Below are 27,316 nucleotides of genomic sequence, written 5' to 3' on the forward strand. Positions count from 1 at the left end.
CATATTGGCAGATCATTTTTTCCTTTTGGCAGAAGGGGGTTAGGAAAAGGCAATTTAGTTTGTACAGCAGAAAGGAGAACCAGCCTGCTCATGAGTAGCTATAACCGATTACTCAAATTGAGAGGAATTAAAAAAAAAATTTGAGAGGAATTTATAATTCTTTAGTCCACCCCCACCCTCCATCCCCGCCCAAGCACTCCGTTTTGGGAAATTTTCATAGCTAATGCCATCTGGCTCCAAGAGACCAGAATTCTCCTCAAAAATTAAACATTAAAAAATAAAATTCAGCCCAGCCGGGCGTGGCTCAGTGGTTGAGCGTCGACCTAGGATCCAGGCGATCGGGGTTCGATTCCCGGTCAGGGCACATGCCCGGGTTGCGGGCTCGATCCCCAGCGGGGGGCGTGCAGGAGGCAGCCGATCAGTGACTCTCTCATCATTGATGTTTCTATCTCTCTCTCTCTCTCTCTCTCCCTCTCCCTTCCTCTCTCTGAAATCAATAAAGATATATTTAAAAAAATAAATAAATAAAATTAAAAATAAAATTCAAATCACCTTGGTGGTTAAAAAGAGAACGTAGAATGGTACCTGGGAAAGGTAAGAACTAGGATCTGTGCTGTGTTTATGTCCCCTCAGTCACTTTTGTCCTGTATCTCTGAGAACCGCGTTAGGCATAGAGCATGCACTCAAAGGTTTTCTTTTCAAAACCAAGAAGTGGATACACTACCCATTCAACACTCAACAGGATGAAGACACTGACTGAGGAAATGTCTGCTACGTGCAGTGGCCTCCGCGGCTTTGATGGCCCACTGGAGGTGGCAGGCTGGAAACTCAGGTGCCTCTGGTCTGGTGTTCTCAGTGTTCTTTATAGTCATACTTCTCAGGAATTGTTTTGTCTACATCTAAAACAGTATTTTCCAACATGTGCCAGTATAACACAAGTTTCAAAATTGTAATAAAGTTTTCCTTTTTTTTTTAAGTTTTCTTAAAGAAATAGAAAGCAGAAACACAACTATCAGAATTCACCATCATTTTCTTTCTTTTTTTAAAAATATATCTTTATTGATTTCAGAGAGAGGAAAGGAGAGGGAGAGAGAGAGAGAGAAACATCAACGATGAGAGAGTCATTGATCGGCTGCAGCCCCCAACCCGGGCATGTGCCCTGACCGGGAATCGAACCCAGATTGCCTGGATCCTAGGTCGATGCTCAACCGCTGAGCCACGCCCGGCCGGGCGACCATCGTTTTCCATTTCCACGGAACACCTCCTAACTCCTTGTCACCTCCAGGTTTCGATGTGCCCTTAGTAAAACCAATCCACTACCACCTGGAAATGACCTTACCAGCATGAGTGCTTTCCAAGTTCATCTTCTCAGCACTTTATATACTATGCTGTACTTCAAAGCTGGCAAATGTCAACAAAGTCCATTGCTCTGGAAGTTGTGGTAAAATACAGCTGCCAACTCTTCTTTAAATATAGTTATTTTCCCTACACATTAAGAAAAAACAGCCCGGCCGGGCATGGCTCAGCAGTTGAGCATTGACCTAGGACCCAGGGATCGGGGTTCGATTCCCCGTCAGGGCACAAGCCCAGGTTGTGGGCTAGGAAGCCGATCAATGACTCTCTCATCATTGATGTTTCCATCTCTCTCTCCCTCTCCTTTCCTCTCTCTGAAATCAATAAAGATATATTTAAAAAAAAAAAAAAAGAAAAGAAAAAAACATCACAGAGCACCCTCCCCAAAATACTATTTAAAAATCATCAGGAAAAAACTAACCAATACCGCGATAATCACCCCTTGGACCCCAAAGTTTCCAAAGAGGGAGTGATATTTAGGTTAAATGAATCAACACAGTGAAATACACAAGCATTGAAAATAATAACTTCCATCAATTTTTTTTTTAAGTTTCTTCATCATGATGACTGTGCTTTCAATTAAAGAGAGGGAGTTTTTTATTTTCTGGTCTGTCCACTGTTGGTGGAAATGGTGGGAATATAAATTAGTACAAACCTTCCAGGGGGCAAATTACAAGTATGTATCAAAATGTAAAATCTGCATATCCCTTGATCAATCAATTCCACTTCTAGAAGTTTAGTCTACAAAAATATCTGTACAAGTGCATGAAGACTATATACACACACACACACATATATATATGTTTGTTTACATCTGCTTATAATATTTTAAATAGATAATCATGAAATATCCAACAACAGGAGAGTAGTTACATGGTACATATGTGTATATATACAGACATCTATACTTAAATGTCTATTGGGGAGATCAAGCTACAAAACATCATTGTTTTCAACCCTATTTTCATATATATGTTTATAGGGAAAAGACTAAAAGAATAAATACCAAAAAATGTTAAGTTTCCCCAGGAGCTATGGTATGGCAGAAATTATTTTTATATGAGTGCATTACATTTAGAATACATTTTTATTTTTAAAATGAAAACAGCAAACTCCCTTTTCAAAGTTTTAGATTTAAATATTTTTTATTATTTAGCCAAATAAATGAATTGCTACAATTTTTTTAAGTGTTGCCCAAGTAGAATAAACCTGGCTTTTGAAATTCACTGTTCTTCCATAAAGAGATTATACTGTCTTTATTCCTGTGCTGCCTGCAGGATTGAGTTAAATTAGATTTGCCAGAGAGAGGATTAATCCCCTACCACTCCCAATTGTACTAATTCAAATTCTTAATCAGTCAGACCTTGCCAGGTGCCTAAAGGCCTCACCACCTCAATACGGATCTCATCAAACTGTTCAGGGTCTTCTTCCTACTCAGGGTTAAGAAACTGTGGCATAAGCCATTAACTACTTAAACATAGTATTAAAAGAATAGATGTTCTGTTAAGCTAAGTGATAAATTTAAAATCTTAACTTAAAGGTAAGGAAATTGGAAAAAAATAAATTTTAATACCTCCTTTGAGCAATAAAAATATACAATAACTATGTGTATTTAGTCCACACAGCAGTGACCTTTTGCAAAGGTCTCAGAGGAAACCCTTCATTCATCGAGGTCCTTTATTCATTCATTCCCTCACTCATTCATGTATTCATTCGTTCATTCAAAAATATTTATTAACACCCACTACGTGCCAAACATGTGGCTCATGGAACTTGGGATACGTTGGTGAGTAAAACAGCCAAAGCCCATGTGGAGCTTACTAACCAAGGTGTGCCCTAAAAGCAAATCCCTGAGTGTCTTCCCCGCCTCTTCTATACACAGTATTATCTTTTCAGAAACACAGAGCACCCTACATAATCACACATATTCCTCACACATATTCCTCAAAACACCAGCTCCACATGCATCCCTGGGGGCAGGCTGCCAGTGTGCAGCAGCTTAGCTGAGAGCTGAGCTCATGCCTTTCAAATCGAACCCCTGGGCTTGAGTCCCACCCACCCTGTGCAGGGCTGTGCATGGATCAGAGAATCTCTATCAATATTCAGAATATTTGCATGAATGCCAACGGGTGGCTGTTTACATGCAGGGTCATAGGAAGAGCACACATGTGTCAGAGATAAAGATATTCCATATTCCACGACACAGTGACTCCTCTCCTGGCCCGGGAGAAATGTGTGAATGTGTGCATAAGGACACACAAGAGAGTATTCATAGGAGCAACGTCCTCAATAGCCAGCATCTAAAAACAAGCGAAATATCAATCAAGAGCAGGCTGGGCAAAAAAAGATCGTGATATATTATTAAAATGCAATACTATACAGAAACAAAAACAAACCAGAGCCACACACACCACCAAAACACATGCATCTCAAACATACTGCTGAGTGAAAAACATCCTAGCAGCTTTGTAGAGCATGAGATCATTTTCATAGAGTTCAAAACGCAAACCATGTTTCCCAACAACATGACTATGCCTAACACTGCTGTACTGTACGTGTAGGAATTTGGTTAAGACTGTAAGTTTTAGGTTATGCCGTTTTTATTACAATGGGGGGGGGGAAGCCAAAGAAACTGATCTTTTGTTTAGGGATGTCTGTGCGTATGTATGTGTGCAGGGTAGAACTTAACAAAGAAAAAGGGAATGACAAACACAAAAGTCAGGATGAAACGGCCAGTGATGAGGCACAGCAAGGTAAGGAAGGGCACAGAGCTCTCCGTCCGTCTCGGGGAGGGTCCACGGGGATATGTGATGGGCGCGTGGGGGTCTGTTTTATAATTATGCGTTATGATTTAGATATACAATTCTTTCCTGTGTACCAAGTATCTCATAAGTTAAAAAATGGGGGCGTGCATGAGTTAACATCACAGGCTACCTGATTCCTGGCCGAGGACCTTCTACGAATGAAGCACAGATCTTGCAAAGTGAAAGGGCAGAAGAAAGTATGATCATTTCCACCGGAGGCAGGCAAGGCGGGAGACGGCAGCAGTAACTTGGGAGGTACACAGGAGGCGGGGAAGGGAAGGGAGGGCAGAGAGTGAGGTTAGCTCGGGGGGGCAGCAGGGTGAGAGGACCCCAAGCCTCCTTTTCACCCCCGAGCCAACAGTCCGGGCGCCCAAAGGACCCACCACGGGCTTTTCCCCACTTGTTTCTCATCACTCTCACTTGTCACACATGTAGTAACAACAACCCCTCCGTGTCAGAACGAGTCGTTCCTACAGGACACGGAAAGTTAGAGCTGGTTGTTCTACCATAAATAAAAAAGCTTTGCATTAACTGTAAGGTATTTGTGTGAAAAATGAAGAGAAAGAAACAAAGACAGATCGTTATTTCATTTGTCTTTTAAAAATATCCTCGAGTTGCTATAAAGTTTCTTTCCTTTGAGAAACCTTGGCCACGCCAGTAAAAATCCTGTATTTTATATAAAGAACATGGAAACATGTTCAAAATTAACCAGAAGGCAGATATCAAAAGTCTTCAGTGCCCTGTGTCCCCCTCAACAGGCTCTTTGTCCACAAACTGCTGCTCCCCAGTGATGGAGGCCAAAGCTCAAGGTAAAGATGAATTAAAATCGGCCCATAAGGGTCACGTGTGATAAAAACCCCAAGCCACAAAAGTAAACAGTCCTACACGTCAAGCACTACATTTGTCCGAACTACACAAAAAGGACATGAGAAAAACATCTTCCCTGTAACTTAGAAGCCCAAACACAGAATAAGAATATAGGTTTCTGCAGTATAAGGGAGCAAAAAGTTCTACCTGAAAGCAAGAAATTCCCAAACGCAAACATTTTACACGAGGCAGTCTTCCTGAGTTTTCCCCAGGAAGCAACACGGGCTTCCACAGTTCCGACACCTGGAAAACAGCAGCCTTTGATTCATAAATCCCGGGAGCGGCCGTCAGTTTCGCCTAAGTCCGCTAAAAATAATAAAAAGCCCACTGACTATCATCTGCAGCTCACAATTTGTTACTGAAAGCTGCCAGAAGCACAAATAAACCCCAGGAGAAAGGAGTCCCTGTGGGAGGAATTTTGCTGCCTCCCCCCCAAAGTTGGGAAAGAAAAGGGGGCGAGAACTTGCAGAGAGACTCACATGGCCTTTCAACAGTCCCAACTTTTTCCTGGCCTGGATCCACATCTTCTGCAGGACCTGAACAGCCTTCATGGCCTTTGGGGAGTAACCAGCCAGGCCACTGCCTACAGCCCAGGCTGCTCGCCCATCGCCACCACTGCACATGGTTACATAAGGCTGATACAATAGCGGCCCACATTCCCAGCAAATCCTGTGTCGTCTTGCACAGTGACATCCACACAGCAGGGATACCAAACGCTCTGAAAAGCACCACTTGGGGGGGGGGGGAGCAGTCTGGTGGGGTTGCAGCCCTTTCATGGTTTTCTGTTCCTCTCTCATCAAGGGAACTAGAGAATCAGAGTAAATATTCCTTTGAGACATACAAAATGATTCTATATCTAAGTAGAAATTCAGTAAGTAGGGCACTTGGGAGCAATACTATAGGAAGGAATATCTATAGAAGAATTTATGTATATTGACCCTCCTATACACACACACACACACACACACACAGTGTAAGCTGGCTGGAAACTGGTAACATTTCAGGTAAACTGAAATGCTAATGTTACATAGAAATCAAAAGGCATGAAGATGTTTCACAGCGTTCCCCAGAGGAAGATAAGACTTGGGGAGTTGGTGCAACTCAGAGCGAGTCAGGGACAGAGTGCTCACTCAGCCGTTTTCTCTACTCTCCAACCTTTCTGTAAATTTGGCAGATAAAAGAAAAACAAAGGGCCTCCTATCTGTTTCTTTCTCTGTCTTTACCACTTAGGGGGAGGGGAGATTAAGTGTTGGAAAGCACATTTTAGGTCTCTGAACACTGAGAAAAGATTCTCAGGGACTCCTGGGATTTGAGGACCGGGTGTGGGATTTTGCAAGCATGGTCTCCGGAAACTGGTGATCATTCTCGCTACTCAGTGTATGTTACACCAATGCACCAGACGGAGCAGTTTGCAAGTGAGAGGTGTACCATCCAGTTTTTGAGGTAGAGATGTGTAATAAATTTTGGACCATGAGCTGGAGACCATGTAGGAAGTAACCTGAAACGGAGACAAAAAATGTGAGTTTAAAGGCAGAAGACCTGGGGTGCAATCTCTGTTCTGTCACTTAGCTGTGGCCTTGGATGGATTTCTGCTGCCTTCTTTATAAAATGGGGATCATACCACCTACAGCTCAGAGGGCCAGTGGCTGCGTGAGACAAGGCAACCTCTACCAAGTGTGTGTGCTGAATCACTAATACTACATAGGCACGCAGAACGTTCTGTCCAAGAATAAGTTCTTCATAAGTGTTGGGTCGGCAAAGCAGGATGGGAAGTGAATGAAAGTCTGTTTCAAATCTTACACTGAAGAGGGCAGAGAGTACAAAGGAACCCTACTGAAGGAGGACCCCTGGAAGCTCAGGGTGCCCAGGACTCAACCCCAGCAGTGTAGACGTAGGCAGGCTCCCTGCGCGCCAGGCTCAGCCCAGGGCCCCTAAGCTCACTGAGCCTGGTGCAGAGAAGCCAGGTGGGGGAAAGGAGGGGTTGCTTAAGACAGCTCACTCCCACACTCTGACAGTCCTTAGGAAATCACTGGAGCTTCTCTGGTAAGGAAATACATACATTTTCCCTAAAATTTATGCACACTGTCCAGAAGTCAAAGGCATCCTACAATTTAAGAATTCCAGGTTTCCAGAAGTCAGTTTCTTCCCATACTAATTCTTTTTATTTTAATTGTACTAAAAAACAACAACACACAACATAAAATCATAACCATTCCTCAGCATGCAGCTCAGTGGCATTAGGTCCATTATTGTTACGCAATCTCCAGGGCTCTTTCCTCTTGCAAAACTCAAACTCTGTACCCATTAAATGACTCCCTACTTCCCCCTCCTGGAAGCCCCACGCAACCATCATTCTATTTCTCTTTCTATGAATGTGACTTTTCTGGATACCTCACAGAAGTGGAATCATAAAGTATTGGTCTTTTTGTGTCCGGCTTATTTCACTCAGCGTAATGTCTTCAAGGTTCATCCTTGTAGCATGTGTCAGAATTTCCTTCCTTTCTGAGGCTGAATAATATTCCATTGTATGTGGAGACCACATTTTGTTTATCCATTCATCTGCCGATGGACGCTTGGGTCACCCTTCACCTCTTGACCACTGTGAAGGACGCTGCTACAAACAGGGGCGTGCACATACGCTATCACTGATTCTTTAGTCACTCAACAAATGTTTACCAAGTGCAACGTGCCAAGCTCTAAGGATCAAATGGAGGTCAGTATGCGTAGAGCACTGCCCCCAGGAAGCTTGGAGAGAGCCAGCATCTGATCTAGTCAGAGTGCAGGGGAGCGCAGGGTGTTCACCATGAGCAAAGGGCACCGAGATGAGATCTGAACAATGAATTCAACTGAGAGAGAGAGATAAACAGATATGGTGTTCAGGGCCTAAAGAACAGCACAGGGCAAAGACCCTGAAAAAGGCAAGGTGGGGAGGGCCAGAGAGAATGGCCACAGAAGCCCTGCAGCCTGTTCTGACTAGCAGTTGTTCAGGAGGACATGTTGCGGTGGACAGCTGCCTCCGTGAGATCTCAAAAATTTAGGGGTTTATTTCTCAAGGCTTCCTAACATCCATATTCACATATTCAAGAAACATTACTGAGCAGCCATTCCCCGGCCCTGTGGATTGAAAGACAAAGGACACTAGTTCCTACCCTAAGGCAGTCATAGTCCAGTGGGGAAGTGGGACACGCAGGCCATAATCACAACTCTGCAACGACAGCCGCGGACAAATAAATATACAAAACTCGTTCATTCAACAAACATCCCCAGAACACCTGGGTGTGGTCAGACCCTGTTCTAGATGCTGGGGGATACAAGTCCAAATCCTTCCCTCACAGGGAGGGTTTTAAGGGAGGAAACAGACAATAAACAAGTAAACACATATTATAATCTCAGGTAGCAGTAAGTGCCACGGGATGCGACACTGGAAAGAACTAATCATAAGAAAATCTGGACAGATCTCCAGGGAGAGGGAACAACAGATGCAAGGGCCCGAGAGGAGAAACAAGGTTATTATGTTCATGAAAGAAAAAGGGCCATGTGGGGCTGGAGTAAGGTGGGTGATGGGGTAAACAGCAAGTATAGAAACAGTGAAATTATTCACTGGAGATGGGCGGTCGGGGTGAAGGGAGTTGTGCACCAACGACAGCGAAGGCCACCCTCCCCCCCACGGAGGGTTCTACAAGAGCTCCGTGCTGGAGGATGACTGACTGTTGGGCGGGTGGACCTTCTAGGAAGAGGGAACAGCACGGTCATAGCCAGGAGCGATGACCTACAAGGTGTACTCAAGACACTGCACGTACTCAGGGTGGCTGGGCAGTAAACTGCTAAATAACACCCACGGGGTTCTACGTTCTCAGCATGAACGAACATGTCAAAATAGCTTAATCTACAGCTTGGAAGTCTTGACACACACCCGCCCAGGAACAGGAGACATGAGGGTTATGAGAACTGCAAAGAAAGGAAGTCCTTAACACTCAGCAAAACACCATACCAAGGACTGTAAACAGTTTTTCACTGGATGCCCACAACCCTGTGAGTGAGCTACCACTAGCCAAAATCTGAAACACTGGCAAGGGCTGGTGAGGGTGTGGAGCAAAAGGAGCTCTCATTCATTGCTGGTGGGAATGCAAAATGGTCTGGCCGCTTTGGAAAACAGTTTGGCAGGATCTTACAAAACTAAACATACTCTTACCATAGGACCACTGTGCTCCTTGGTACTTACCCAAAGGAACTGAACACCTATGTCCACACAAAAACCTGCACACGGACGTTTAGAGCAGGCTTTACTCAGAATTGCCAAAGCGTGGAAGCAAGGAGATGCCCTTCGGTCAGTGGATGGGTAAGCTGTGGTACATCCCGACACTGGAACATTATTCAGGGCTAAAAAGAAGTGAGCTACCAAGCCATGAAAACACATGAGGGAGCCTGAAATGCACATGACTAAGTGAAAGGAGCCAATGTGAACAAGCTACACGCTGTATCACCCCAACTACATAACACTCTGGAAAAGGCGAAACTAGGGAGACAATAAAAAGATCAGTGGTTGCCAGGGGTTAGCAGGGAGAGGTAAACAGGCAGGGCACAGAAGATTTTTCGGGCAGTGAGAATACTCTATATGATACCATCATGATGGGATACGTGTCATTATACATTTGTCCAAATCCATATACAAGACCAAGAGTAAACTGTACGGTAAACTATGGACTTTGGGTGATAATGACATGTCAATGGAAGTTCACCAACTGTAATAAATGTACCGCTCTGCTGTGCGATGCTGACCATGGGGGAGGCTGTGCATGGGTCTGGAAGGGGGTACATGGGAAATCTCTGTGCTCTCCCCTCAATTTTGCTGCAAACCTTAAACTGCTCTAGAAAAATAAAGTCTTAATTTAAAATACACACACATACAGCCCAGCCGGTGTGGCTCAGTGGTTGAGTGTCAACCTATGAACCAGGAGGTTAGGGTTCGATTCCTGGTGAGGGGTCAATCCCTAGTGGGAGGTGTGCAGGAGGCAGCCGATCAATGACTCTCTCTCATCATTGCTTCTTCTCTCTCTCCCTTCCTCTCTCTGAAATCCATAAAAACATATTTTAAAAAATAAAAAAAATAAAATACATACACACATATGTATAGGATACATTATATATATGTGTGTGTGTGTGTGTGTGTGTGTGTATCCTGAGATATTAAGGAACTTGCACATGTCCCCATAGCCACTAGGTGGCTAGTCACAATCCAAATCCAGGCAGACCTGCATGAGTCCAATTTTAACAAGCTATGAGGCAAAGAAACATCAGCTGATAATTACATTATATTTAAGACCTCTATGTTCACAGTTCTGGTACACTAAACAATAAGGTATAATTATCATTTAAACAGACCTTTCTTATTTGTAATTACAAAGAAGCCATTAATAAGCCAAAAAGGAAGGTGCTAATTTGGCAACACAGGCACAGCCCTGTCTACTCTATGATTTTCAACCTGACTAAGCCTATATAACACTAAAACATAGCTTCGCTTTAAAAAACAAACATACATACAAACCACCACCCCATGACAGGCACCAAGATAAAGAAAATTATAAACTGTCAAAACGCAGGTTAGAAAACTAATGATTAGAGTGCTCAGGTATATCCTGCCAGGAGGGTTGGCCCTGTATGCAACACACAAGGTAAACTGTCCCTCCCAGACCCAAGGCACCTTCAGAAGGCTCTCAGAGAAAAGAGTGACCAATGCTTCTGCCATATATCACTGTGCCTGGTTCATCCCCCAAGAGCCAGTAAGCCTACATACAACATCCTGAGCCTCAAAGACATGCCTTTTCCATTAGAATTGGGGAATAAATGCAGGAACTTAAAGACCCTCACCTTTAGAAACTGTATTGCCAACATCTGGGAGCTTGTTAGAAAAGCACAATTTCAAGTTAAGTTCTACTTGGAATATGCATTTTCTGCCCGGCCAGGGTGGCTCAGTGGCTAAGCTTGGTTGAACATCAACCCATGAACCAGGAGGTCAGGGTTCAATTCCCAGTGAGGGCACATGCCCGGGTTGTGGGCTCAATCTCTGGTAGGGGGTGTGCAGGAGGCAGCCGATCAATGACTCTCTCTCATCATTGATGTTTCTATCTTCCTCTCCCTCTCCCTTTCTCTCTCTGAAATCAATAAAAAAATAAAAAAAATAAAAATGCATTTTCCAAGAGCCCCCTGGAATTAATATGCACATTTAAGTTGGAGAAGCAGGGGTCCAGCAGCTCTGCCACAGATCTCTGTGCCGTGATGACAACGCTCTACAGCTGTGCTGTCCAATATGTTGGCCACATGTGGCTACTGGGCACTTGAAATGTAGCTACTGCAACTAAGGAACCGAAAGTTTAAGTTAAATTAAATTAAACTTGTAAACAGCCACATTTAGTAAATAACTTATTAACCATATCCCTAGCAATTTTTTAAACAGTTTCCAATTTTTTGCTACTAAAAGTAATACTAAGGCAAATGTTGTGCATGTGGTGCCCGCCCCCCTTATTTTGTAGTCTTTGTGGATTAAACAAATTAGCCCCATTGCTTTAAAAAAGTTCTAGCAATAAACAGTTCTGCATCAAGATGAGTCATGTGCCTTGTTTTTCAAATGCCATTTTGAGAAGACAAAAAGAAATACTACTTATTTACAGAAACAGTATTTGTTTTCATACTTCAGGGATTATTATGGTGATTTTTTTTTTTTTTTTTTTAAATCCTCACCTGAGGATTTTTTTTCCATCGCTTTTTGGAGAGAGTGGAAGGGAGGGAGGGAAGGAAGGAGGGAGGGGGAGAGAAAGAGAGAGGGAGAGGGAAAGAGAGAGAGAAACATCGCTGTGAGAGAGACACACTGATTGGTTGCCTCCTGCACACACCCAACCAGAGCCAGGAATCGAGCCTGCAACGGAGGTACGCGTGTCCTTGGCCGGAATCGAACCCAGGACCCTTCCGTCTGTGGGCAGACGCTCTAACCACTGAGCAAAACCAGCCAGGGCCATTACGGTAAAATTTTTTTTTAATTTTTCTGGCAATAAAAAGAAAAGATTGTGAGGGTGGTGGTGGTTAAGGTTGTGAATTCTTTGTGTAGCATGTTGATGAAACTGAGCAGATGACACTTTGAAAACACTAATTTAACCGGCTCTCAGTACGAGACACACAAATTCTATATTAAACCATTAACCTATGGATAAGATTAAAGAGTTCACAATCTATGGCTTCAACTGCGTAAGTATTTGTTACATATTTAAAATATCATAAACTTGATCATTTAATGTGTTCTTGCATGGTGCATTTAGCACAATGAGTGTCCACTACATCTCAAGGAAATTAAGGGAGAAAAACAAAGAACTCTCAGTGGTACTAGAACACACCCCATTAAAAGGGGGGGCAGTAAAGACCAGAGACAGGAAGGGGAAAGGCGAGACCTTCCTGCATCCATCTCCCACCCAGATGACCTGTAGGAGCCCAAGCCAAGCTATTAAAAATAATAAAAATGCAAATCAACAAGCCTAACTAATGACTTGGACTTAATAAAACAGAGTAGATGAAACTGAAGCAAGTTACATGAAAACAGGCTTCTAATTTTTTTTTCTCCTGACAAAATTTAAAGGAAAAAAAGTTCAGATGTTTGAAACAGCCTTGTTTCCAAATTGGGGGGGGGGAGCGCGCACCTCATTCTTAGATCTAGTATCTTGTTTACCATTATTATATAAACTGAGTTAAACTAACGGGCCATAAAACAATGTGTAGGACACACCCTTCTCTCAACTCCTCATTGTTTTCCTTTGTTGGTAACATGGGAAATTTCAGACATGGGGCAACTTCTTTTTTAAATTCTAAATTAAACAATGTTGAGCTCATCTCAGAAAATCCATTTCTTCCTAGTAACAGAAACTGCTGGGCAGAAAGTGCATGCAATCTTAAAGCATAAAAAGGTACCCAGCATTTCCTTTCTGTTGCATTTGTAATTATCAGGAAATCGGCAAAGGCCATTGCACAGTAAACAGGCGTGATCCACTAGGTGGTGCAATAATGCAGAAATAAAAAGGGAGAGACTGCTGTTTCCCTTCAAGTTTCAAACGTCACTTAGAGGAAATTAGAAACGGACTTTATCACAACAAAATCCCGCCATTATAGCTTTTATAAGAGGCCAAGTGAATCTGCAAATACCGAAGGGGGGCGTGATGACTAAAAGGGAAAACTTATACTTTTAGTTGTCGTTCATTAACATTAAATGAAAACACAAAAGCATTTTACAACCAATCAACACCCTACAGTGTTTCTGACCCTGTTCTGGGCACTATGGGATATTCAAAGGAATTTAAATCATCTAGAAAGTAAAAGACAGCACTTTGGAACTGTTGATCACTGGACCTCACTATAGGTATGGAAGAGCATAATTTTCCAGGTAAAAGAGTTACAGGAGTTAAAGTTTCACCCAGAAAGTGGAATCCACCCATCAGTTCACTCGATAAACATGTACCAAGCACCCCTTCCATGCCTGGCTTTGTACCGAGCGCTGGAGATTAAACAGTGAGAATTAATAAGCGTGGCCCTGCTTTCACATGCTGAGGGCCAGGCGTGGATCAAGGAGCCAGCCAGCAACTGTAGGAAAAATAATCATGAAGGGAAAACACAGAAAGGTGTGGAACAGGGGGAAGTGATCAGGGAAGGCTTTCCAAACTCTTAGTGACTCTGTGGATGGAGGGAATGCTGCCCACGGAGCTGGGCACAGACGGGGGAAGCCTGGGTCTCAGGAAGGTCTCAGCCTCATCGACAATGTCTGAGGAAGGACAAGTGGATTTGTATTCTTACCTCAGTCCAAATTCTGCATTTTACTAGGAAGCAGAGAAGAAACGTAAGCCTAAGTGGGCAGCCCCAGCAGGACACAGGAGCTGGGATGAAGAAAGGGAGACCTGGCGCTGGGTTCCACAGGCTGTGATGGCCTTCCCAGGGCAGCTGAGGCAGGCGGGCAGCCGAGGGTTTGAGCACCAGTCAAGATCCCCTTTTATTGTGAGGAAAGGCTAAAGAACTATCATTTCTAAGTCAGGTTCCAGAGACACCTTTGCAGTACATTAGCTAAGGGTGGCCAGGTAACCCGCGTTAGGGCATGGAACAGGAATGATTGCTAGGCGTTCTGAGAAATGGACGCATACACCACAATAAGTCAAAGGACAAAGGGAACAAACTGCACTATCAAGAGTATCCATCCAGCCTGGCCAGTGGAGCATCAACCCATGAACCTGGACGTCAAGGTCCGATTCCCAGTCAGGGCACACACCCGGGTCGCAGGCTAGATCCCCAGTAGGGGGCGTGCAGGAGGCAGCCAATCAATGATTCTCTCTCATCACTGATGTTTCTATCTCTCTCTCCGTCTCCCTTCCTCTCTCTGAAATCAATAAAAACATTAATTTTTTTTTAAAGTGCCCATCCAAGGAGGAGCCATAGCAACAACCAAAACCTGTCATTTGAAAGAAAATTCAGGTAAGGATTTCTACTGCATTTGCCAAGAAGACTCAGGTCAGGCTTTTGCTTCCCTTGTGGGTTGCGGAGTGAGGGGAGGGGGGTGGGGGGTAGACAATATCACAGTACACTAAGCTTTCTCCAACGGTTCTAGTAGTCAGTGGTTTGAGTCCCAGGTTTGTCACTAACCAGCTATATGACCCCTAAGTTCCCTGAGCATCTCGGGTGTTAATATGCATCTCAAAGAATGGAGCAAGAATTTTATGCGGAAGTTTCTATAAACAGTAAAGTACCACACAAACGAGAGGTATTTCCTATATTAAATGAGCTGGTTTTAAAAAAGTTTTATAAAAGGTATTTCCTGTATAAAATGAGCTGGTTTATAAAAAATGAGCTGGTTTATTAAATGAGCTCTAAAAAAGGGCAATGCGGCATTAAGTTCAATAAAAGATCTTAAAAATAGGTTGCATCCAGTCATTCAATATTTAATTATCTACTGTGTACCAGGCTTGGAAAGCAAAGGCCTATGGACATAGAACACAGTCCCCACCCTCCAGGATACTGGTTTTTAGGATGCAGAAAGGCTTGGGATAGTAGAGAGGACAATGACAATTAATGTGCGCTAAGCTAGGGTACCAGTCACCGAGAACGTCTATTAACCCAAAGCCTTTCCAAATCCCTGGAGCTGGAAGAACATCATTAGTTCTTCTGAGCTACATTCCTTCGGGACTTTGAACCCATGATGGCAGTTTATAACTTTGAAGTTTTCTCTGACAGGAAACAATGAATGGTTTGGAATTAAAACAGTTAACAACGCAAAACACAACAAACAGCATCCCTCCCCAAGGTGGAATCCCGAGAAATAAGGGCATCCAAAACCTAGACAGAAATGCTTTACATTCGAGAGGCACTTCAGTTTATGCCCTTTCTCCATCCAAAAAACAAAATGCACTTTGACATATACTTCCTCCACGTTTTCTCATATTGATGTTGCTGCTTCACCTGGAAGAAGGCTACACTCAGCACTTCCCAACCAGCCCGTTACCAGTCACCTGCCGCAACTGAAGCCAGAAACAAACCAGCCCTTGGGCACTCACACCCACCCCCTCCTCTCTTTCGCTTGCCCACAGCCAAGAGGGACCTCGGACAAGAGCATCCTCGTGAAGCCAGGATCTTTCACAGGTCCGCATCCCAACATAACCGCTCCAAGAAGGCAAAAGAACATGCGAGAAACTCTGGGAGCTCTGAACCAGGGGCCGCAAACATTTTCTTAAAGAGCCACGTGGTTGATATGTCTTAGCATTATATAGATACTTGTGTAACCATTTAAGATGTAACCATTTTAAAACATAAGAACAATTCTTAGCTAGTGGGCAGAAAAACAAACAAGCAAACAAACTAATAAACGAACCAAACAGGCAGCTGGCTATAGTTTGCCAGTCCTTAGTTTCAATTTACGCAAAATTTAATGACAGATGACTGACTGCCCAGGTGTCTGTTCACCAAGACACGGTCTTTGCCTGCAAGGTGCTCACACAGGTACCGAGGGAGATGCACACACTTTTTAATTTTTGCTTTCCTTCCTCGGTTTTCATTTCTATCTTCAACAAGCCCTAGGACTGGCCTTAGCATCCAGTTACTATTGGGGGATAATCCTATTTTGTTTGCCTGTTTATTTCCTTTTCTTTTTAAATTAATAACAGGTAAATTCTTGGTGGGTACATAATCCAAAAGTTAGATCAATTCAAAGTGAACTACACTTGATTTTGGTAGCAATGGAACTTCCCTGGTTATATTTTACCTAATCTAAAATCTGAACTTGTTCACGATTTCCAATAACATTCTGAGGGGGAAGCTGGCCTGAGATCAAAATCTTGCTTCAGATTTTCCTCAAAGTAGAAAATTAACTACATGTGTGAATATTATCAACACATGTATTGGGCAAGACTCTGTGCAAAGAAGTGTGGTGGACACAGAGAAGTGAAACCCTTGGCTCCTGATGTCAAGCGGGGATGCTGTCTGGATACCTTACAGAAAGACCTTGAGGATGTGGCACCCACGACCCAAGGCAAACACTGCTTTAGAAAAAACTTTTCCACTACCCACCATGAAGTCTGAGTCAGAATCTGATCAAAATTATATATCCTGCATTTGTCATGGCTGAGCATACAACCGAGAATCAACATTTCATAGAGGGTCAGCCTTACTGGACTGCCCATGGAGGCGCATCTAACTCATCGATTCTGGGTCCCGGGGGAAGAAAGCCATGTGGTGAGGCGGCGAGGAAGAGACGAAGCACCCACAATAGGATTCTAGGGAGGAATAGGAAAGATTCCTAGCTCTTTCTACCGCTTGGGCTACTTGCTCTGGTTTTCATTGTCCTCCTATCCCATCCATCCAAAGGCAAACACCTGGCATCCCATAACGGCCTGCTCCATCACCAAAATGTTCTGGCTCCAAAATGACCCCTTTATTTTTATCCCCAGTCAAAATTCTCACTCTGTCAATGCACGTGGTGTCAGATACATAACAGAAGAATCTGACTGCTCTACGTTACACTAAAGTGTGAGTGTCTGATAGCCTAAATCTCTTGAAGGTATTTGATATTTTAAAAGATGTACTTCGACCCTCAGGAAACTTGTGATGGAATTCCGACGTTTAACAGACAAGTTCCCAAACACAGCACATCTAAGATGCTCTTTCTAATTCCCCAACCCACGTGCTTTGTTTTTTGGGGGGAGGGTTGGTGGAATAATACAGTCAATTTCTAACTAGTGACTGTGGACTTGAAGAAATTAGACTTTCACTTGACAAGACATATTCTTAATACTTCCATAATAAAATTGTGACTTTAGCTAGTTGTCTATGTAATCTACTTCCCCCTAAGGCTGTGCCTTACTCATCTTAAGAGTCTTTGGGGCCTCATAAAGTAGTGGACACACAAAGGTCACTGAAGGAGGAAAACACCTCTTAACAACATTGATACATTATTGTCACTCGTGATTTCTGGGCGGGGCGGAGGAGGGGAGATGGTCCTTGACACTTTCAATAATATTTTTTAAACTCCTAACGATCAACAGGGGATGCTGTCTCTTTCTTCTCCCCCTATTTCTTTGACGATCTGATTCTGAAAAGCAGAGGCTGGTACAGTTGGAAGAACCTGCAGGTTTCAAATGAGTCAAACAGACCTTGGCTCAAATCCCCTCCCTGTCACACACGCTGTGTGACCTTGGGCAAGTTGCTTAACATTTCTGAGCCTCAGTTTCTTCCCCTATAAAATCCAGTTTTGATTGGGAGAATTTAGTGAGATCTGTACCAAGGGTCGAACAGGACATTAGCTGCGTGGCTCACTTCCTTCACCTCACTAGAGAAAAGTGAAATCTTAGGGCACAGAGCAAAACCAACTGCATCTGCCTATGTCTTGAGCTCCCTCATGAGCAGGCGTTTTACACAAACATCAGGATTCAGCTGGAGAGAGCCTGCCACTGACACACCCATAATATTTATAGAAAACAAGGACACAGCCAGGAGCTGTTTTACAAGCGCCAAAAATGCATATTTTAGATGTGTCCGTCCAATAATACAAAGTTTTCAGGTTCCATAGTCTCCAAGATGCCTGCAAAGTGCTTTCTTGGGAGGCAGGGAACCTAGGAAGAAAGGGGAGAGAATACACACCCCTGCTGCCCACATTTCAGTCCTTTGGGGTCCACCTCCTTTCTCTTCCTTCTTTACTGAGCAACTGTTCCATGCCTAAGAATGCAAAGAGCCTGAGCTGTCCTCAGGAACTCGCAACCAAGCTCTTCACGTGAAACGGAGCCCCCTCCCGCACCAGGGAGAATCCAGGCCTCACTGAAAACACGCCGCTCTTCCGAAAGGACAGACACACACACTGAAGTTCACGCCTAATCGAGGACATTTTTGGGGAGTTCACTGTTTCCAAGCATTCGTTTTGATTGAATTCACTGTAATCAAAAAGCTGATACTGCTGGGCCAGCATCGCTCAGTCGTTGAGCGTGAACCCATGAACCAGGAAACAGAGGTTCGATTCCTGGTCAGCACACATGCCCAGGTTGCAGGCTTGATCCCCGGTGGGGGGCGTGTAGGAAGCAGCCAATCAATGACTCTCTCATCACTGATGTTTCTCTCTCTCTCTCTCTCTCTCTCCCTCTCCCTTCCTCTCTCTGAAATCAATTTTTAAAATTTTTTAAATTAAAAAGATTTTTAAAAAGCTTATGTTGCTTTCCATGGAGATAATGGACCATCCATGTAGCAGAAGACACAGAGCTAGTCCACCCAAGCTGGAACAAACGAGAGAGACCAAGAGACAAGAGAGCGCCCGTTTTTATGACACTTCAGTGCATAATAAATCATCATCCCAAATATAAAGTTGAAAGAACAAGTCTGGTGACTGGAATGATACGCTACTGCTGTTTTTTCAGGACAGTTCATTGCTGGGATAGAATCCAATCAGGTCAACATTTATATTTAAACATCCAATCACACTCGGCGACTCAGAACAATGCACTTGTTGGTTGGAGCTTACTACTAAGCCCAATGAGCTCTTCTCACCTCGGTGACATGTGCACTCTCCTCGGCTCCTCTTCTATTAATAGGCCCCAGATAGTCTCCGAGGCAGCGCATACTGGCTGCAAATATTTGTGTAATAAATAGCAAAAGCATCGCCAATGTGTCTTCCAGACAAAGCGAATCACAAGCACGATACTTAGAAATTTAGCAATGTCTGAACCAATTCTTATTTTTAACCCAGTTCTAGTTCCCCCGATTTCTTAGAGGAAAGGTCTACGGAGGGTTTTATCTTTGGAATGTGGGTGACTAACCACTTCCCGAAGGTGCAGAGGTTTCCGGGACTCAGGAGGGTGATGGTGCCATTTCTGCTTTCTTCATTCCCTAACTTACGTGGAATTTCAGTTTGTGCCAGAATTTGACCTACGCTTTTTTAAAAAAAAATTAAAGGATATTATCAAATAGAAATAAAGGCAGTACTTCACAAAAACACAAAAAGCAGCACTACACGTCCCTTCTTCAGGCTCTAACACTACCAGCTGAAACACTGACAGACCAGACGTATATTTCTAAAACCAATCATTTTTGTCGAAGGAGTGAATTAGGTCAATGCCCTTAAGAAGCTCCCCTTCAGCTCTATTTTCCACTCTCCAAACAGTGAAGCCCTTTGTCCATTGTATTAGCCACTGTAAACTGTTTGGACATCCATTGTTAGCCCTGGCCGACTGGGTAAGTCCGGCGAAAAAGAGATAAAACAGGGGATTCTGTCAATATATTTCTAGCACATTCAAATTTAAGAAAGCTTTGCAAAAGAGCCAGCTCGCTCTAGCTGCTAAACCCGAGGCTAAAACGAAGTTACTGATCATGCCTATCTTGAACCTTAGAATATTTCCTTTCCTTATCACTTTAAATTCCTCTGCAAGGAGCCTTCAGAAATAACACTATAGATATAAGCCTAAAATAACACATTAATCAATAAATCACTTGGCCAGTCTGTTTCTAGCTAGCCACCTCCTCAAAGTAGTAACAGTAAGGTTCCTAAAAAAGTAAAATCGGTCAGTTATGGGAAAAATTGTTTGAATGAGAACAGATTCAGAAATGTTCTAAAGTAAAAAAAACTCGGTTCTTCCCACGTGTGCCATCGTCATAGGGAGGATTTTGCCAAAATTGATTCAAGATTTTTAAATGTCTCAAGAGCAATACATTACGGCTGATGTTTTATAACATAAGCTAGAAACAGGACAGCCACTCTCGCCCAGTGTTTTCGTAGGCTAGAGCATGCTGTCAGCCTGAGAGCTGAAGCACAAAATAGGATAAAAAATCCAATCTCTTTCCATTTCACTTGTCAAAAGATAAAGACGGGGGGGGGGGGGGGGGAAGGAATATCCTCTTTAGCCCATCTATAAACTACATTTATATATGGCCTTTTATTTACTCTATTAAAAACTAACAAATCAGAATGACTTCAAAAAGAAAACACTCGTTCTATTTCATAAAGTTATACATCAAAGCAGCAAGTCTTAGAACTGAGTCACCTTTCAGTTTCTGCATTCATCTGTAGGCTCGCAAGTTATAATTTCCCAAGCACACACATACAGAAAAGTCTCTAGAAACACAGCGTAGTAGGTGAAGAAACAGAAACGGCGCCTCATGTGACAGGTAGGTCCTACGGTGGCGTCCACACTCCAGCAGACCACGGTGAAGTCAAAGGACTGATTCTGACCATGCCTTATAGAGAGCAGAGCCATCGTGGTCCTCTGGGGGTTTTGTGATAATGGTGATACTGATAAATTATAACCACCACCATTCTGGTGGCCACTGCAACCTCAGGAGGTGTCTGAGAACTCTGCAGCTATCTCCAAGCTCCCTGCCGTATCAGCCGCCTTGGACTGCAAAGGCTGAGAAGACAGAAAGGTATTTCGAAGGTCCTGACTCTGGGTGGCAGCAGCTCTCTAACTTCCTATGGGACAAATCTGAAAGCTAGTGGTGGGTTCCTGGCTTTCCATCCCTTCAGCATTTGCAATCTTCTGTAGGCACCAAATTCTCTCTATTAAATCTCTTTCTCCTTGAAATTGCTAGAAAGTTATGTTTTCTTCCTGAACCCTGACTAATAGGGTATGGAATGCCCATTTTACAGCTAAACAGGAGAAAAGTAAATTTCCTAAGGCCAAGGAAGTAATTGGTAAGACAAAAGAATTCAAACCCAGGCCTTTCTGACTTCCAAGTTACAGGATGAGCCCTGGCCCGTGTGGCTCAGTTGGTTGAGCGTGGTCCCTTGCTGCCTGATTCCTGGTCAGGGCACATGCCCAGATTGGGGGTTCAGTCCCCGGTCGGGATACTTGCGGGAGGCAGCAGATCAATGTTTCTCTCTCGCATCAATGTTTCTCTCTCTCCCTCTCCCTTCCTCTCTCTCTACAATCAATAAAAACATTAAAAAAAAAAAAGTTACAGGATGAAGGTTAAACATATCCCCAAGCCACGACCCAGCAATTCTACTTCTAGGCATTCACACAGGAGAAATACGTAAGTCCACAAAACAAGATGTGCGTGACGTGCATAGCAGCTTTATTCATAACAGGAAAAAACTGACGAAAACCCAATTATCTATCAATAAAAGAATGGCTAAACAAACTATGATAAATTCCTATCAGTGGAATACTACTCAGCAATAAAAAACTATGGAACCACATAACAACACAATGAATCTCACAAAGGTCACGTTGAGCAAAAGAAGCCACACACAAAATCTTGATTTCACTCACATGGATCCTGTCAAGGTCCAGCACAACTATTGCCCAGTGAAAGGTCAGAGAGAGGCTCCCTTGCAGGCGGGGTGGTAACAGTCGGAAAAGTGGCAAGAGAGAGCCTTCTGGAGTGATAGAAAGTTCTATTTTTTGACCTAGGTGGTAACCACACAGGTGGAATGCATTCATGTATAAGCTCGTCCAGCTCTAGAACTAGATAGTGGTGGTAGTGGCTGCACAACATTATAAATGTATTAAATGCCACTGAACTGTAGACTTTAAAGTGGTTGATTTTACGTTACATGTATTTTACCACAATAAAAAAAAAACAACCAAGCTCTCCACTTGAGAACTGTGCATTTTACTGTATGAAAATTATACTTCAACAAAACACCATAAAAATAATAACAGAAAAAGCTTCAGGATGACTAAGCAGGCTTAGGAGGACAGACTCTGGATACCACTGTTTTTATGGGAAAATTTTTCTCAGTTTCAGACCAATTTTTTTAACCGCAGTTCTTCGGTAAACTGAGTCAAGCTTTCCTGGCTCTTCCTGCCTCTGGAGTAAAGGCATCTGCGAACTGTGTGCTTAGGCAATATCAGTACGACTAAATATTTCCCCCAGACCTCTGATTAAAATTCAAATTTAGGTTCTGCCACAAAGAAGGCCACTGATAATCAAGATGAACCCAGAGCCTCTTCATTTCAATGTGTCGCCACTTGCCTGTTTTTAGACTCTAACAATAACACCAGGAGGAAAAGCACAAATGTTTCCAGTTCCATTTCTGGAAAATTTCAATGGGTGTCTGAGATGCCACGAATCTCTCTCCCCTCTTAAAACTCAGCCAGACACTAAACAGACCAGCCCAAGGTAGGCGAAGTGCTCTGCCTGAAGTCAGGCTGAAAAGCTCAGATGGGCCTGAAGCGATGCTGAAATTCGGGTGACAGGGAGGGATTTTACAGTAGTGAACAGGGAGGTCTTGCTAGAGGAACCAAACTGTAGGCTCATCTTCAGGGCATCTGTGAAGAACGCATCGGAAAGGGCTCCCCGCTGCCGGCCTGCCTTACCGCCCACATTCATGCCACAGCCATGTGGTCCCTGGGGGAGAAGTCCACACGGGAGAAGGGGGTGCTGGAGTCTCCCAGTATGCAGCTTTTACTGGGAAGGGTGGAGGGGAAGAGAAAGGAGAAAAGGATTCTCTTGAAGCTCAGCAAGATGGTTCTGGTTGCTGGCCTGGGCTGCAGAGTAAGGAACAGAATCCAGCACGCACTGTGCTGGTACATTATTTAGGCTGCAACTGAATAATAGATCTTCCCATCACTTCATGAGCTAAACAACTACAGCCACTCGGGTTCCCAGTTTGTCTCTGAGACAAATGCCCTTCAGAGAGAATCCACTGGATCTCTCTTTTTAAAAGAAAAAAAAAAAAAAAAGAAACAGAAAAGTTGTTTAAGGGGCACGGAAGTACTTGATGACAAGAATCCATAGAAATTATTTAGAATGTTCTCTATGCTTTACACCCACACACTCAAAACCCTCAGAAAGTTAAGCGCTGCAAAAAGACTTCAGAGACCACCAACTGTAACAAATCGCTTCCCTATGAAGAGACCGAGAAACAGAATTGCATGGGTTGGCTAAAGGCACCCAGCTAATTAGTGGTGGGGCTGGTATGCCACTACAGAAATGGTCTGTATGTAATTCCACACTTTTCCCCCTTGAAACTATCATCTACGCATTACAGAAATCCACGCTTCTACCTTCTCAATGCATCTTCAGTTCTTCCTAGTTTATGCAGCAAGCCCTCCCCCAGATCAAGTCGGTTCACGATGTGCTACTTAGTAATGCGCCTGGTGCCCTGTCTTCTGGGGTTACCAAGATGACTCAGACCAGGGAGGGGTTCCCAGCTGACAGGAAGTGACTGGAAGTGAGTGGCCCAGGAGGACGTGATAAGGGCTCTAATAAACACCAGCATGTGCACACTAACCAATCGCAGGCTCTCAAGAAGGCAGTTGATTCATCCTGAGGGGAGAAGGGCAGGGAGGAAAGGATTTCAGAAAATGAGCTCACCAGGAAAAGGACTGTTCTTTTCAAAATCAGAAATGGTTTGTTTTGCTGAATTAATTCCCTCAAATAAGTTCATTCTACTTTGCCAGGTATATTTGGTGACAGTCTCCCCAGGATGGGAAATGGACTGCTGGTTTCTTCCAGCAAGCATTCCCCTGCTCTGTCCACCCCGGGGGAGGGGGGGGAGCACTGCTATATAAGGCATGAAAGACACCCCACAACCTAGACCAGGGAACACTTCCTTCCAGACTGTGAAAACAAATGGCTTTCAATGAATGAGAACATACAGCTACATTCAGAACTTTACTTTATCCTAGAAGCTACCTGTCCCGGAAGAGTTCATTAATTCCTACTGATGACCAGAAAGCATTCTTTCCCCCCGCTCACCTTCCACTCAAGTGACAAAATCTAAAGCACCAGCTGTGTTTTCTCACCTCTACCAAAGAGTAAACATACAACTGGCTTTTACTCATTACCTCCTCATTACAGCTTAATAACTGTTGCCTACCAACAACTATCCCAATAATTCTCTCCCACAGTGTATTATATACATTTCCTCCAAACACCCCGACTAACAATATTGTCACAGTCTATAAATATATAGCTACAGTATATATTTAGTCCCTTGCTTACCTAGGGTATCCAGCAGAGGAGGCACACTATAATTAACGTTTCGAAAGATGATGCCATTTTTTCTTTTTCATATGGATGATTCAAGTCCACAATAGAAATACTAATTACCATATTAAATAATTCTAAATCCATGTTTACATATGTATATAGGTAGAGTTTAGTGGACATTTGTATTCAAGGACATGACATAAAATCTCTGCCATGATTAATGGTATAATTTGAAATGTTTTGGTCTATTGAGCTTCCTAAAACACAAACACGTATTTTATTCATGAGGATCTACCAGGAGTATGCTTTCTCCCCCAGTACCCTTCCTGCAACCCCCACGCCCACCTCCACAAACATACAGTGTTGGGAGAAAAAGAAACATAAATAGACATTACAATCCATGAATATTATAATTAGGCTAAATATTAGTCTGAAAGTTGAAATAAACATTACTACCAAAATATATCTTGCTACGGTCTGCAACTTACAATGGTGTGTGAGTGATGAAAAGTTTCATTATGTTTTTAAGGTTAAGGACCTGATTTAACTTTACCCAGCAGAGGCACTAAACAAATATCTGTACTGATTTGAAATGACTAAAGTACAAGTTGCTAACGGAAGGCTTCGAATTTCTCAAAAACGGTGTGCATGAACAAACACAAGCAGCAATCTTGGTGACTGAAAGAAACTATTTTCTATTCTGGTTTTGTTTATCCAGGTGAACTTCACATCACTCATTTTTCTAGGTCAAGGCAGGGCTCCTTCAGTCCTATCTCAAGACTTCTAATTCCTATGACAATCCTTGGTAGAGCCCGCTTCACAGACCAACGGAAGCTGCACTGTTCAGCTCTCTCCCTTCTTGAGCACTGATGGAAGGCAAGTGAGATGCACTTGATAACAGAGTGATGACCTTCAGTGCTGCCTTTTTATTCTGTCCTGCCAGTGTCACACCAGCAAACCTTAAACACTGCACGGTGGCTTGTAGGAAGCAGAGAAAGGAATGAGAATTAGGCAAGACATTACACAGCTTCACGAGTCTGCAATAACAGTAAGAGCTCAGTGGACAAGAGCAAGATGCACACGCTAGGACATAAAGTCCGTGAAATTCAACGTGCCTGGCTTTTCTAGGCCATTCTGGGCCCAGCTTTCCTGAAGGTGATGCCAAGGATACCCAGCTCTCCAGAAACGTCACACTCGTATCTTACGCCGTATTTCCCCAGTCTGGGATTTAATGACCATCTTCACAATTTCTGACTTATTCTCCTACCACTCATCATGTTCATTTACTACTTTTCTTAAACTGAATTGTTTTGCCTAATACTTACTTTTGCCTCATTCTGAGTAACGTATTCATGAAATAAATGAGTGAGGTGGCTGGCTTTATATTTTTTTATTCTTGAAGTACAATATTCATGCACAGTCACTGAAAAACAGGGTATGTCCCTCTCTGCACCACCTGTAAGTCTGCCTGTATAGCATTTTGGAAAACACTGTTTGGGGGACTGCAAAAGAAGCAGAGAAAATGCTTAATCAAACTCTTACTTATCTTTTCAATATGCCAGCCCTTAGTCTCTCTCCTGAGCTCACAGGTTATCGAGGCTGACGAAGCTTTGGGTGCAGTGGCCCACTGGATGATGCAGGCACTACCTGTTTAGAAACCAAAATGAAACCGGTACCTTCATTGGAAGGTCACTGCAGGCCTGCTGGAGCTCTAGCAGCCAATCACCAAGTTTAGCAGCCAGTCACCAAGTTCTATTCTGAGAAGTCCATTTCCTAATCAAGTTCAGAAAGCGGGAGCATGAGCTTTCCAACTCAGAACTCCACCTCTTCTGCAATAATGTGGGCGGCATACAAGCTTCATCACCACTTTCCTAGGTAACCTTCAAACTGGGCTGAGCTATCATCAATACTGGATGTTGGGACTAAGTAGCTGATAACTTTTTTCCATTGTGGTTACATGGCCCTTAAAAAATGCTTAATGGGAATATTACCTCAGGCCCTCATAAATTTGCTAGCTATACAGGCGTCTACTAACAAGGGTCATCAGAAAAATTTTTGTGGGGGTGAATTAGGTCCTAAATAGCTTTAGGAATGATTTCTTTTTTAACCTTAAGAGGAGTTCACATAAAATTGAAGTTTTTAAGGCACAAATAGGTATTAAACCTGACCCGAGTCTTTGTTTCTGACCCTTACATACCCTTGAATTTAGGACCAAGAAACTCGCTCAATAAAACACCTGAGATCCTAATTCTGCCCCACCTACCCAATTTTCCAGGGAAAATGCCTCTCAACACAAGGCCATTCTGGTTAGCAACTTTTGGTCCCCTGACGACTGCTTAGGGTCTAATGAATCAATGAGGCATTTTATAGGAAGTCAGCTCTCAACCTAGACAAGTTAATCTGGAGCCACAACTCCTTACTGGGATTTGTTTTAAAGCAAAAAAAAAAAAAAAAAAAAAATCCCTGATGGCTCACATTCTTGGTAGAAGTATGTTGAAAGTTTCAGCAGGGATTACTAAACCCTTCCTACCTCTTCACCCCACCCCAGGCACACCCACACTTCATGCCACTCCCAAACCAAATCTGCATGACTCTTTAAACTATAGTGTCAAGAATGTATGTGCCTCCTAAAAAGAAAACCTTCAGGGAGAAAACCTTGCAAACTCAAAAGGCACTGTAGGAATTTTATCAGCCCCCCCCTTGCATTCCCAGGCACTTCTGCAAAAGATAGATGGTTGGCCCACGACCTTTTGTCAATGTACGAAAAACTAGATCAAAAGTTAAACAACTGTAGGCAGAAGTCCTAGCAAATGGAATTCCCAGGGGGTGATGTAAAAATTCATTGGTCTTAAGCATATAAG

At 43.3% G+C, this 27,316-nt stretch overlaps 1 protein-coding gene across 8 annotated transcripts in view; it reads right to left on the reverse strand.

Moving 5' to 3' along the window:
* The window catches only part of TJP2 (tight junction protein 2), a 102,890-nt gene that overhangs the window by 38,959 nt on the left and 36,615 nt on the right, over positions 1–27,316 (reverse strand). For 2 of the 8 annotated variants that reach the window (XM_081151905.1, XM_081151906.1), the window contains exon 2: positions 4,288–4,404. The exons of the other annotated variants lie outside the window; for them this stretch is intronic. In XM_081151905.1, coding sequence (XP_081008031.1) covers positions 4,288–4,404 — 117 coding nt within the window. The remainder of the gene's footprint in view (positions 1–4,287; positions 4,405–27,316) is intronic. 8 annotated transcript variants of the gene reach the window in all.

The sequence above is a fragment of the Miniopterus schreibersii genome, assembly GCF_964146895.1.
Source record: "Miniopterus schreibersii genome assembly, chromosome: 11".
Lineage (NCBI taxonomy): Eukaryota > Metazoa > Chordata > Mammalia > Chiroptera > Miniopteridae > Miniopterus > Miniopterus schreibersii.